Source organism: Opisthocomus hoazin, chromosome Z (assembly GCF_030867145.1).
Source record: "Opisthocomus hoazin isolate bOpiHoa1 chromosome Z, bOpiHoa1.hap1, whole genome shotgun sequence".
Classification (NCBI taxonomy): Eukaryota; Metazoa; Chordata; class Aves; order Opisthocomiformes; family Opisthocomidae; genus Opisthocomus; species Opisthocomus hoazin.
In genome coordinates this window covers 28054095-28067701 of record NC_134454.1, presented here as the reverse complement: position 1 = coordinate 28067701, position 13607 = coordinate 28054095, and the positions used below count along the sequence as shown (strand labels likewise).

General features: G+C 37.7%; 1 protein-coding gene across 2 annotated transcripts in view; it reads right to left on the bottom strand.

The window, feature by feature from the left end:
- Positions 1–13607, bottom strand: part of EDIL3 (EGF like repeats and discoidin domains 3) — a 290980-nt gene that overhangs the window by 170936 nt on the left and 106437 nt on the right. The window contains exon 3 of one of the 2 annotated variants that reach the window (XM_075410893.1): positions 12338–12367. The exons of the other annotated variant lie outside the window; for it this stretch is intronic. Coding sequence (XP_075267008.1) covers positions 12338–12367 — 30 coding nt within the window. The remainder of the gene's footprint in view (positions 1–12337; positions 12368–13607) is intronic. 2 annotated transcript variants of the gene reach the window in all.

The following is a 13607-nucleotide window of genomic DNA, read 5'->3' as shown; positions in this document are numbered from 1 at the left end:
TTCGTTGAACTACAACTGTTTAACTTTGCTCAGAATCTACAGACGACAACAAGAGTGAACAACTTCCACCTCAAAGATCACTAGATTTCAGGGAATCTCGTCACACCCATTTTTACCAATTTTATGTAACTATAATTATTTGCAGCCTGATCTTTAGAAACTTGTGTTAGTACAGTTATACGTAGATGTAGCTTTTTGTAGGCTAAAAATCTCTGAAGCACAGAACATTCAAAGTGTTAAATGCATATTCTGGAAGAAGATTCCATAAAGAAATAGCAAGAAAAACAAATGACAAACATAGAGAGTCAACAGCTTTGCAAAAACTGAGGTCCTAAAAACTTCACGAGAAAAATCATAAATGTGCGCATACTCCTATGTGCACACACATCATGATACTGGGCTACAGAAATTCAAAATCCTCTTGTGGGTCCTTCCTGTATAAACCGGAAAAAGGGTTTTATTTAAAATAAAAGTTTCTTCATAATTGACATTAACCATGTACACTGCTTCTGTAGTAAACAGAGAAAATGTGGGAATACTTGCTCACTTTTCTTTAAGTACCTAACTTGCAGGGATGACTCATCCTCTACAGGTTTGTGTTTTTTTTCTTTGACCGCAAAGACTGACCTAGATTGAATTCTTCACTCTTGAAGAGGAAATCAGGATGAGATGACATCTACTTATGGTGTTGCTGTACTGCTGTCTAAAAAGAAGACTACTGCCCAAACTATCTTGGCACAATTTAGTGTCAAATCCACAGCTGCCAACAGTGAGGAATTCAAATTCACATGTATGCAAGAACTGGCACTAATAATGTATACGACAACAGTAAAACCTCACAGTAATAAATTTGGTTACAGTGTCTGTCATGAAAGGGTCTGTTTTGTTGTCTACGCAAAAAATACTTAGTATGTTTAAAAGAATATTTGCTTTATAGTGCTTAACTTTGCTATCATGTACTATCTTTCTACAGGACCAATCATTCCGCAAATGGGTCATTATTCAATACTTCCTTATCCCCCTCAATGAATCTGTAATACAAAGCCTAATAACTAAAAACTGTTGAAATTTGTACTGAACAGAAAATGAGTAAATTTCTTCCTCAGTATTTTTCTGTTTTCATGTCAACTCAATGCTTTAAAGATGGTCATAAGACAGTTTAAAGCCAAAATAAGCCTCTTTGGGATGCTACTTTTGAACAAAGTCCTTTTCTTCAGGCTTGTTAACCTTCTGAATCTTCAACCAACCCCTACTCCTGTTTGTTTTTATTTCATTAGTGTTCACTTTATTTTTCCCCTTTCCACACATCTAATGCCTGGATAGAAATGTTTGAATGCTTTAATCCAATTTAATTACAGTATCTCACCAAAGATGACTGGGGTTTTTTTTCTTCACTCTAGCTTTTGCTACATGTTTCCATCAAATTCCCCTTCCTGCTGAAAGCACACATGCCACTACATGACAAGTCATATCAAGGAGCTGAACCAAATGCACACTATCTCTGTTGGGGAAACTGCATTAGTGAAGAAACTGCTTCCAGCTGGAACAGTCATCTGATGCAGCTCAACAGGCAGCTGTACAATTGCTAGCACAAGGATAAAGGAAAGAGCAAGAAAGCATAAGTAGGTTGGAAGAAGGAATAAGAAACAAATGGGCTGCGTGAAAGAAACAACTCTTCCAACAGCAGCCAGCTCAACACAATCATCCCACTGCAGCCTTTCCCTCCGTATGTGCGTATTCAGACCCACCCACTCTGTGCCCATATGCAACTCCTTAATCTCATTTCTTTGCCTGTCAATTCCCTGCTCCCTCAGAAATTTCCTGTCTCAGTTTCCACCACTTCTCAGATGAAAATCTGTCTGTTCTAACAGTAGAGGATTTTGTCATGTGTTCTCTGCCATGGCTATCCTTTTGCCATATTTTCTCCTGTGCTTCAGCTCTATTTCTTGGAAGTACTGAGAACTGCAGGAGCAACAGAGTACACTGAGATCCCTGGAGCAACAACAACAGTAGTTAATTCATCTTCTTTGTTCTTGCGCCATCTTCACAGGATGAAGCAATTGACGTCAAAAAATAATCTTTGACTATTTTATTCACATGATCCTCTCTTAACTGCTAGTTCTGCTCTTTGTATCTGTCCAAGCAATGTCTAGACACTTGCAAAGCCTCTCCTTGTGGAATACTGATTCCCAGATAGAAAAGCACCTAAATAAAGCTACACTATCAATACAGACCTGATACCAATAGACACTGCTGACATTTCTGGAGCCTGAGACAAAGGCATTGCATTTCCCTCCCAGGGTGACATTTCCATCTGTTCTGCTCCCTGCTCTCCTTGCTATAGAGATGCATTGGTACTTGGTATGGCAGACTGGATTTCATCCACCTTCAGACAGCAGTATGCACTGCTGGTTTCCCTAGAACAAACTTCTTGGCTCTGTTAGGCTGGGAACTGTTGCTTCTAACTGAGCGTGAACTAAGCCTATCTCCCTGGCTGGCTCTGTGGAGTCTCCCCTGGCAGTAGCAAAATCAGCCTTTGATATCGCAATGTGAAATTGCATGTCCCAGCTCTAAAGCATCAGAGCAGAAAGGTTTCTCAGTAGAACAGTTTCGAGAATCAAAATGGGCAGAAGAACACCTTTTTTTCTTAACCTCATTATGAGAAATAGTGAAATGATTTGAATAGAGTTCAGCCTGAGGCAGACGCCTGGCATGGAAAACTTCCGTCTCAAAGTTCAGGTGAGAAAGTGCTAAATGTACATGACATAATGCAATAGCTAGTTTAGGTGATATTGTATTATCTTCCACTTATATTTGTACATTGGGATGAATGTTGTGTACTCACTACAAATATCACTCTCTAAAACTATGCAGATTATGGAAAAATGCCCATGTATGCTTTTCTCAGTTGCCAGCACTGCAGGCTAATCTCAACCTCGTAGCACCCTTTTGTCTTATGCTGAAAAGAAGTGAGCAATTTTACCGAGCTGAGTTATTTTTATGATATATGGACAAACATTCTCTGAGGGATAGGCTGAAAATACTAATTAATTTCCATTCCTGACCTAAGCAAGATTTCCAGCTTTCAACTGTGACAGCCTAGTGTAATAGCCTTCAGTGCCACCTGACATCTAGAGCTATTTTTACTGCATAAATCTCATTTCTATCAGAATAGGGTTCAATACGACCTTTATATAATGTTCTGATTTAGTCTATATTTTGCTTGGAGTATATGGAAAAGTAATTAACAAGTTAGCTTCAGGCACTGAAAAATAAAATATGCACTTCAAGAAGAAAAAGGAAAAGGAATTGTTACAAATGTGTAAATCAAGTTAGGCAAGAGAGTAAATCTCTGTTACAGACCCTGGGGGAATGGCAAATCCTTTCCCTTAGAATAATACGGAAATACGCTTTTCCTCTTAGAAGTGTGTGAAACAGAACAGCTTTGCATACCACGGTAAAACTATTGTGCCCCAAAAGACAGCCTGAGAGCATGCTGTCACAAAACTGCACCACTTTGGATGCTGCTGTACTGTGTGTAGTAAACTGAAGTCCTTGAGACTAGATCACACACATCTTTGAGGTTTTGAGGGTGAAAGGCTAAGCAGATTAAATATCTCATGAACTTTTTGGAAAGTTTCATTTCAGTAAGCTAGGGACAGCTGTTTACTTTGTTTTTTCTTTTCTGATAATCATCAAAGGAGTTACAATTTCAACTTCTTACAATCAATAGAAGACCATTAGGGCATTATTTTCAGGAAGAAAGGATACCCTTTGTGAAATCCAATTTCATACACACAATCAGTTACATATTTTAAGGCAAACATATAGTATAGTTAGCATGTAAGGATATAAGGGTAATTCCTATGTCAATATTAATGTCAGTGAGATCTCAAATGATTTTCATTTGAACACATAATGTGGTCCTCTGAGAATCAATGAAATGTAGCCAGCACTTTTATCAACTGGATTTCTTCTACTCTTTGATGAACAGTGCAGCACCAAATGGTAAAAGCATCTGTTGACATGAAGGAAGGAAAGACAATGAGAAATTAATTACAATATTCCACTGTTCAAGCAAAGGACCTATCTAATATTCGAAGCGTAGAATCACAGAATGGTTTGGTTTGGAAAGGACCTTCAAAGATCACCTCGTTCCAATCCCCCTGCCTTCGGTAGGGACCCCTTCCACCAGACCAGGTTGCTCAAAGCCCCGTCCAGCCTGGCCTTGAACACTGCCAGGGATGCGGCATCCACACCTTCTCTGGGCAACCTGTCCCAGTGCCTCACCACCCTCATTGTAAAAAAAACTTCTTCCTTACGTCCAATCTAAATCTACTCACTTTCTAAACCACCTAATATCAAACTATTCTAAACTATCTAATATATAGCTATCTAAGATGGTGCTGAGTACACCCTTCCTACCTTCCACCATAAATAGTCATGAAAAATGGGAATCTTAAATATATGATATTATGAATTTACTTCAAAACAAAAATAAACTAGGACAAGGGCAAACCTAGTGTTTTAGTAATTTTATGTGTAGTGTTTCAAATCTATGAAAAATTGCAATACAGCAAATTTTTAAACTCAAGGTTATTTAGAACAAGAAAAAAGCACTTATTTTTTGCCAAAAATATGGTTCACATTTTTACATCTTTACAATACAAATTCCATTTTGTTCTTTTAAACTCACCATGTCCCATGACAAATTTTATTTCTAAGCAACCGATAATTTCACCAGAAAATTGGTAAAAATTTCTGCTTACAGCTAATACAAGATCACATACTGGTTTTAAATCTGCACATTAGTAATGATTAGCACTTATGCCTTGCAAACACATATTAAATACGTTGCTTTATTGTCTCTAACGTGAATCTGCAGAGGTCCTTAAGAGAAACCCAACCCATGACATAGGCTGATTTTGTAGGAGCAAGTACATAATTTCCACTCTATTATACATTATGAGCTAGAAAGTAGATGCTGGCTTTGCTTTGACATTTTAGCATGCTACTCACAAGAACAGAGTCAGCATGTGAGCACTGGGACACTACATCAAGTAAGGGCTTGTGGGTGCGAAATCTCCATAAGAAACTGCTCCTTTCACAGTAGGGCTCTCAGTGAGTCCAGGGAAAATCCCTGGGAGATGGTGGAGCTCAGGGAAGTAACATTATTTCTTCCTAATATGCTAGTAGTCTAAATCAAATTTACCCAAATGTTAATGTGAGGAAAAGAGAGAAATATAGGAAACAAGTAGAAAAGAAAGCAGAACTCCATTATAGCTACAGAAATCTAGAGGATGTCTAATAGCAAAACTAATAGAGTCTCTCTTAAGAAGTATCTAGGTTATGCCCAGTAAGCCAGTTTTGAAATACCTGTTGCTTAAAATGATTTGTAACTACTTTAAATTTTTCATCTTTTTCAATCTTCTGTTTTTTTAAACACAATGACTGATCCATAGTTTTATATTCTGCAAATCGGTTCAAAGCCAAACACTAGGGCCATATACTGTGGTGCCCTGCTTTAAAAGGTTTCTTAAACACAAGAATACCAGGGGATGATCAAAGCACCAGTTTTAATAGCCAGATAAACTTGGGAGTTTTCCTAACAGAAACAAACAAAAACACATAACTTTGGAAGAAACCTAAATTTCAGTTATTACTTAACTCCACGCTCACAGAGTAAGGTTAATGGTCAAATCTTAAACAGACAACGTTAAGTTCTATCTCTAGTACAACTTTCTTTCTGCACTTTTATCTCTAGTACAGCTTTCTTCCTGCAACTTCTCCTACTGTGCTTTTCCATTCAAATCGTTTCATTTCTTTTTCTGCGTTAAACTGCATTCTAGACACTTTCCAATAGAAGTCCCCTTCTCCACTCCATATGGCATTTTCAACTTTTGTTGTTTATCAAAAGTGATTTTTTTCTTTTTTTTTTACTTCTTTAGGCAAAAAAAAAAAGCTGCTAACATAACTTTTATAGAAGTCAAAATTCCAAATAAGAAAGGGAACAGGTTAAATATCACACAGAATTGTAGAAAAGCAATATTATTTTCTATGGGAAAAAGCAGACTGCTTGTAGTAGTTGCACACAGATATACAATACAGCTGTCCATACACATACATACCATGCCACAAGGTTGTTTTGGGGATTACTTTTTACTAATGTCTTTGAAGCAGAAATTTCTGTCGTATATTGAGTCTACTACCTCTTCAACACACAAATTTCAATAAAATATTATTAAACTCAAACTGTAAAAAATCTTAAATTGTCATGAAAGTCTTAATACATTTGTATATTGTATGTAGCTGGAATATGAAGACACAAATGCCAGTTACCCCAGACACTAGGCTTAAAAAAAAAAATCAATGACAAAAGCAAGAAATGGCTTGAGTTAAGTGATGATCTCAAAGGGCACGTATTAATTGTTTCAGTCAAAATCACAGTGTAAAGGCAAGTGAACAAAGTGCCACATGTTATGTTGTACTCTGTCTCATCAAGTCTTGGAAGAATTACTCTTTGATATCTTTAGAAATTATTCCAGACTCCTTGAGGACAGGAGGGGAATATATAAAACCATGGGGAAACATTTCTGAGATGCAAAGCTTCAAAGAGCAGAATATTCAACAGAAATTGACACATCAGGCTTAAAATCAATTTTCAACAAAGCAAACTCCTACTAGTTCAATAAAAAGCTTTAAACGACTCATGCCACAGGTGTAGATGGGAAACGAAACATGGGAACAAATCTCCAGAAGAACTGTCCTGAGATTTTGCAAGCTTGCAGGATGCATGAGCTTCTGGTAGAACTATTTAATTAACCTGAAAGTCAAAATAAATGAACAGATAAGCAGAAGTGGCTCAAAAGAGAGTGTTTAGATGTCTATGATGTCATAAAATCATAGGTGTTTAACTGGAATGGAAAAAGAGCACTAGATCAATGCTTATTCAGACATAGGTCTAAGGAAAACCTTGTTCAAACTGTGAGGATCATTTGAAAAACTCCATGGTTTAGTTTTGACTAAAAAGCATGCTAAAAAATATGTATGTTTTGTCTTAGATGAAATATGTTTAATGAGTTATAGTTCATTAGACTGAAGCATTCTGAACCTGAAGGAATGCTTGTGAACTACCATTTCTATAGAAACATACTCACAGAGCTTTTATTATTACAGGATTATTAATCTTCAAGCTAGTGGTTACAAAGGTCAGAGCAAAACTTTCGTAACTTTACTTCTACAAGACTACTCATAGAGGGCGTTGCCAGAGAAGCTGAAATCTGTCACAAAGAGCACAGTATGGGAAATAGAACTGTTTTACACCTTCTACTGAACAGTGTAAGAAATTCTAGTTTTGATCCCAATCACGGGTCAATTAAAAATTTATAATGTTCATAAAATGTTCAAATAACATTTACAATCTTTGTAATATTAAAGTATGCTCTGCAATTTATCCTCTCTCATGTTTTTTAACAAGTAAAGCTGTTATTTGAAAAAATACCACATTACCCTCCAATTAATCTTCTCATCTTTCCTCCTCTATAACTGTTATACTAAAAGCAGTCTCTGAACTCAGAGTGTTTGAAAGACAATCAGAAGGTACTTCTAATGATTTTGAATGCTAAGTGATGACCGCTGGGCCTTGCAGCTGGAAGTGTGTTCATACCTCCTCCCCAACACTACTGGATTAGCACTAGAATCAGGAGGTTAATTACACTCCACTAAGATAAATGTCACAAACTAGAGGAAATTTGCTGCTTTTCTTGGAAAAGAGCAAAATCTGGTAGCTGATAGGACTTTCTTTCTGCCTATGCAAGGCACATCCCACTGAAATTATTGTGAAAGGCTCTAGGTGACCGCATAAGGCTTTGGATGCAGTTTCTATTTGTATTTCAGCACCCCTGCATCTTTCAAACTGCATGACTGCCTTCCTACTCTGAGGAAGAGGAATCCGTTTTAAACAGAACACACAGGTTTGTAAATGTCCATACAATCTGAGAAATGAGTCATGTTAAAACAATCCTATAGGAATGCACTAATCTGTTACTTTCAAACTGACAACATCTGGTCATATATAAAGCAAAATCAACAGAAACTGTAAATTATAAAGCATCTGAAGAGCTAGTAACATTTATTAAACTTTGAGATATAAACTAATGTTAGGTAAAGAGTAATTACTTTTTTATTCATAGATTTTCCTCTGGAAAAGCTATAACAAGTAATATCTTTATAATGAAGGTTTAAAAATAACTGCATTTTCACATGCATGCTCTTCATCAGTAAATTTAAAACTTTTTTCCTGGTCTTAATGCAAAAGTCTGGTTTTGATTGACTTCCCCAGAAGCAAGATAGTGTACTTTATTGCTTAAATTTGTATTGTGCTTCTTGGTTGCACTTTCACTGCACCCAATTTAAGCTCCAATCTAGCAAATACATCCTTAAACGCATGCTCACAAAGACAATAGGTCTACTATGCATTGACTATTCAAATACTATGTACTTCACTGCTTTGGTGAGGAAGTTCCAAAACAAGCTATGTACACTTGTCCAGAAAATTATTGTTTCATCTCATGGAATTTCTAAAAAATATTATCTATACTTAAATATAGCTAATTTTGATCATAGTCACCTTTCATGCAAATGTAGTTGGGTTATACTCTATCAATATCTAGCAGAAGAGATTAAGATCCCAGGTTTGCTACTGAAGCCAGAAACTAGAATTATTTTCCCCAAAAAATACGTTTGAATATGTTTAAATGTTTGAATAAGAAAAACAATCATTCTGTGCCTGTAGAAGTTCAGTCAAATTAATTCTCCAAAAAGATTCAGATCAATTTAAATTTTTCCCAAGAAAATAATTGTTTCAAAATAATTCCAAAGAATCTAATTATGTGGAGTATCAATGTCTTAGAACCAGCTTAAATATCAAAAAGTGTTACTGTTGCATTAATTCACTTACTTTTGCAGATATTGAGTCGTGTTCCCTTGTAACATAATTTCAGAGCAGTTGAGATTTATTTGCACAAATGTTTACAAATATGTGTTTTGTCTCACACTGTAAATCTACTATGTACCATTTACACCAGAGGCATTTGTTCATCTGTCCAAACCAAAGAACAAAAACATTCTGGTGCTGTACGTTCGTGTACTTCTAGCTGTTGATTTGTCTATGTGGGAATATCTATCTGCATTGCTGTATCAGTGTAACTCCCACATGTATACTCTTACCGCAAACAGCATCGTCTCATGGAATAACTGATATGAAAAGGTTATCGGTCTTTCCATTAAGAGTTTTCATACAGAAAATTACACTGGCATAGCTATTACTGCACAAATAATTGTGGCACATTTTTAGATGCCAGCAAACCCTGAAACACTTATGAACTATAACAATAAAATTAATAGCTAAAATTTAGGTGCAGCTCATTCCACCAATCACAAGCAAATGATTTGAGTTTGAAACATATCAGGTCTCGGGGGAAATACTTGACAAAATCCTGGCGAAAAAGATGTTATTGATAATATGTAATTCAAGGAGATTATGAACATTTGGGAATATTCTGTGAAGACATTCATTGTAAATTGGCTGAGCTTTGCTAAACACAAGAATTATGTGGAAAAACAAAAAAAGCAGTCATACTAGAGCAGAGTAAAACAAAGCAGTGAGAAGTGATTAAAAACAAACCATTTAAACAAATACAAAAGCAAATAAACAATGTCATCTGGCCCTCCAAAAGGCAATGGCTCCTGAGGAACTGAATATAGAATCTGTAGGCTTTTGTGAAACTATTGAAATTTCAGCTGGTACGTCTAACAGATCTGCAGTGGAGCCCATGTGGCTGTCTTATAAATTCCACTTCCCTCTTTTTACCCATTTTCAGCTGATATATCTGTTTAGCTTGGACAGATCACAGTTATGGGCTTTCACAAAAATGGCAGCAATGTTCAAAATGGAAAGAGGGAGGCCATATCTTTATGAGATGCTTCAACTGGCTGCAACAGGAATGACGGTTATACAATGCACAACCATAGGAAGATTGTCTTGAACATTACCGCAGCATATCCATATATGCGTCTAAACTATCTCCAGAAGATGTGCATACTTAAACCAATTCCATAAAGGAAAAAAGGGGTACTCTTTTTGTTTCCTATGTAAAAGAATCTCCTTTTGTAACTGACACTTCTATTGAACAGCTGCAATAGGTTTCTGTAAAGATCTTTTCCATGGAAATTTCAAGACTGACAGATGTCCCAAGAAAAGGATAGTTGAAGGCTGATATTTAATAATTATAATATATACTCCTCATGGGTGTGTTAATACTCTATATTTCTTTCCCAAACTCTTCCTTTCTCTGTTTTGCAGTGTTGTTCTCATCTCAGTCATGCTTTCTTTCCATTCCACTACTATCTTCATGTTAAAAGCTCCCGTTTGCTTCTTGCTCTGTTCAGTGCTAGTCTTAACTATTCTCCCTCTCTCACATTCTTCTCTTGGCTTTGTTCTCCGTCCTTTCATTTATTTTTCTCCACCGTACCCTGATTACTTATATTGCTCCCAAGTTGTAGGTTAGTGCCATCTTTCTTCCTTCATTCTCTTTCCTTACCTTTTCTCCTTTGGTCCTCTGGAGACCTTTACTTCTTTTAACAAGCCACTATAAAGTGACTCCCTATTCATTTGATGTTTTAGCTCGCTGAGTTTATACAACTCAGTGCCATTTTAAATATGTTAAGCTGTTTAGTGGCATTCTTCTTTTGTACTTTGTTTTCTTTTTCTTTAAATACTCCCAAGTTAATGGATTGCCAATTAATTAGAAATAGTTAATCTTTGCAACCAAATAAACACTACGTGTTTGTGTCTCTTGGGGAGCTCCTAAACTAAATTTTATGACTGTGTTGTTAAGCGTTCTCACTACTTGGCAGCCTGTCAAAGGAAATTAAAGTTTGCTGAGCATATATCCAGGCCACAGTTTGCAGAACATTTTTTTTGAGCAGCATGCTTCTGCATCCACTGTCCTTCTGTTCCTTCACTGTTTGTTCTCAGGCTGCACTGTCTTTAAGGATGCCAGTCTTAGGGATCATGGAGATGACTGAGCTTCATCAGCACGAAGACAGATAAAAAACTAGCACAAACACTGATTTTTTTGAACTCCTAATTGCTTTTAACCTGGTTTATTGTGTGAAGCCAAATGTGCCAGCTTAACCAAGGAAGAAAAGAAAAGGGAAGGAACATGTGGCAGAGAAGATTTTGAATTGCTACTGGAGAAGCATATCTCCTATCGATTCCAAATTGATGGAAAAAAGACAAAATGAAGGCGAGCAGACAGAAAAAAAATCATAGAATCATAGGTTGGAAAAGACTTCTAAGATCAAGTCCAGCCATCCACCTAAAAACACCATGCCTACTAAACCATGTCCTCAACTGCCATATCCACACGTTTTTTAAACACCTCCAGGGATGGGGACTCAACCACCTCCCTCGGCAGCCTATTCCAATGTCTGACCACTCCTTCAGTAAAGATTTTTTTCCTAATATCTAATCTAAACCTCCCCTGATACAACTTGAAGCCATTGCCTCTCGTCCTGTTGGTAGTTACTTGGGAGAAGAGACCAACACCTGCCTCACAACAACCTCCTTTCAGGTAGTTGTAGAGAGCAATAAGGTTCCCCCTCAGCCTCCTCTTCTCCAGACTAAACAGCCCCAGTTCCTTCAGTCACTCCTCGTAAGCCTTGTTCTGTAGACCCCTCACCAGCCTCGTTGCCCTTCTCTGGACACGCTCCGGCACCTCAATGATTTTCTTGTAGTGAGGGGCCCAAAGCTGAACACAGTACTCCAGGTGCGGCCTCACCAGTGCTGAGTACAAGGGCACGATCACCTCCCTACTCCTGCTGGTCACACTATTCCTAATACAAGCCAGGATGCCGCTGGCCTTCTTGGCCGGGCAGCTTTCCAGTCACTCCTCTCCAAGCCTGTAGCGTTGCATGGGGTTGTTGTGACCAAAGTGCAGGACCTGGCACTTGGCCTGGTTGAACCTCATACAGCTGGCCTTGCCCATCGATCCAGCCTGTCCAGATCCCTCTGCAGAGCCTTCCTACCCTCCAGCAGATCGACACTCACGCCCAGCTTGGTGTCATCTGCAAACTTACTGAGGGAGCACTCAATCCCCTCATCCAGATCATTGATAAAGATGTTAAACATCTTTAAAAAGAAAACAGCCCAACACTGATATGGCTATTTAGCATGTGTTATACACAAAATCAACCTGGTTAAAATGGTTTAAAAAAGAAATAGCTCCCAAGGAATGGTTACCATGATGCAGATGTAATCACAAATTATTCGTACCTGCTGAAGTTGGTTCCTCTTCAATTGAGGCTGTGCAAAAAGCCAGCAGGGGTGGGGGGGGAGGGGAGGGGGACAGGGACGGGAAAGGGAAAGGGAAAGGAAAAGGATGGGAGAGAGACATAAATACAGATGAAGATATCCATAGAGTGCTAATTGTTATATTATTTACATTTTCTTAATATATGAGCAATAGGACATTAAGAAAAACTTTATTCTAAGTAGTATGATCAACTTGAGTAACAGATGTTTCATCTTAGTGGAAAACTAAGCTAAAATGAGTTATCTTAGCTTACATTTGTAACGTTACACTCTTAAACTTTCCCTCTAATTTAGCCGGTAGGATAGGCTGCAATAACAATGCTCAACAGAAGAGTTTCAATCAACTCCTTTGCAGCCAAATCCACTGCTAGAGCTACCTGTTGCAGTACTAAAAGGGAGCTGTTCTTGAGTTAAAGGCTTTTAAAAAATCAACTGCAAGACCCAGGTATTTGGTTAGCTAATGAAGACTGGTGTCTGATGACACAGCTAATCCAGCTGCTGCTTAGCAGTCAATGAGAGGCAGAGTCCACACCTTTTTTCCTATCTCTCCATCCTCCACCTCTTCTATTCCCTTCAGTTTCCCAACATGGTGCTGGCAGTAATGAATTAATGATTCTGAAATTAAGTAGTTAGGGAGCAAATATGGCAGTTTGGGGGTTTAGGTTGTTTTGGGTTGTTGGTTTTTGGTTTCTTTTTCGGGGGGGGGGGGGGGGGGGGGGGGCAGTTGCCCATTGGAGTCTCCATTCCAGATGTTTATTATTTGAGACCTTTCCCTTTTTGCAAAAGATAACCATTAAATTGCCTTAGGCTACCATTAGAAAGCACCTTTGTCCATAGACTATTACCCGTACTTTCAAAAGAAAGAAACAGACGAATTCACAGCAAAACTGTATTTTAAAGGTACATCAGTGTCCTAATTCTTTATCTCCTTGCTGTCGGTATGTTTTATATACACATGCATCATAAAAACAGTCTTCTCACAGTCTTGCAAAGTTTTCACTGACAGAAAAAGCAGCAATCACTTGGATACTCTAAAAGTACCTAGAAGTCTGAGAGGACTCTCCATAAATGTGATACAGAGACCCTCTTAAGATACTACACATAGGTTTCTATACTTTTACTTTTTTCTTTTAAAGGAACCTCTTCTGCTAGTTGAAATGGATGCTGCTTCTGTTTGACTTCTTGCAGAATCAGGTCCATACAAATAATGCTCCTGCAGCCACAGCAAACA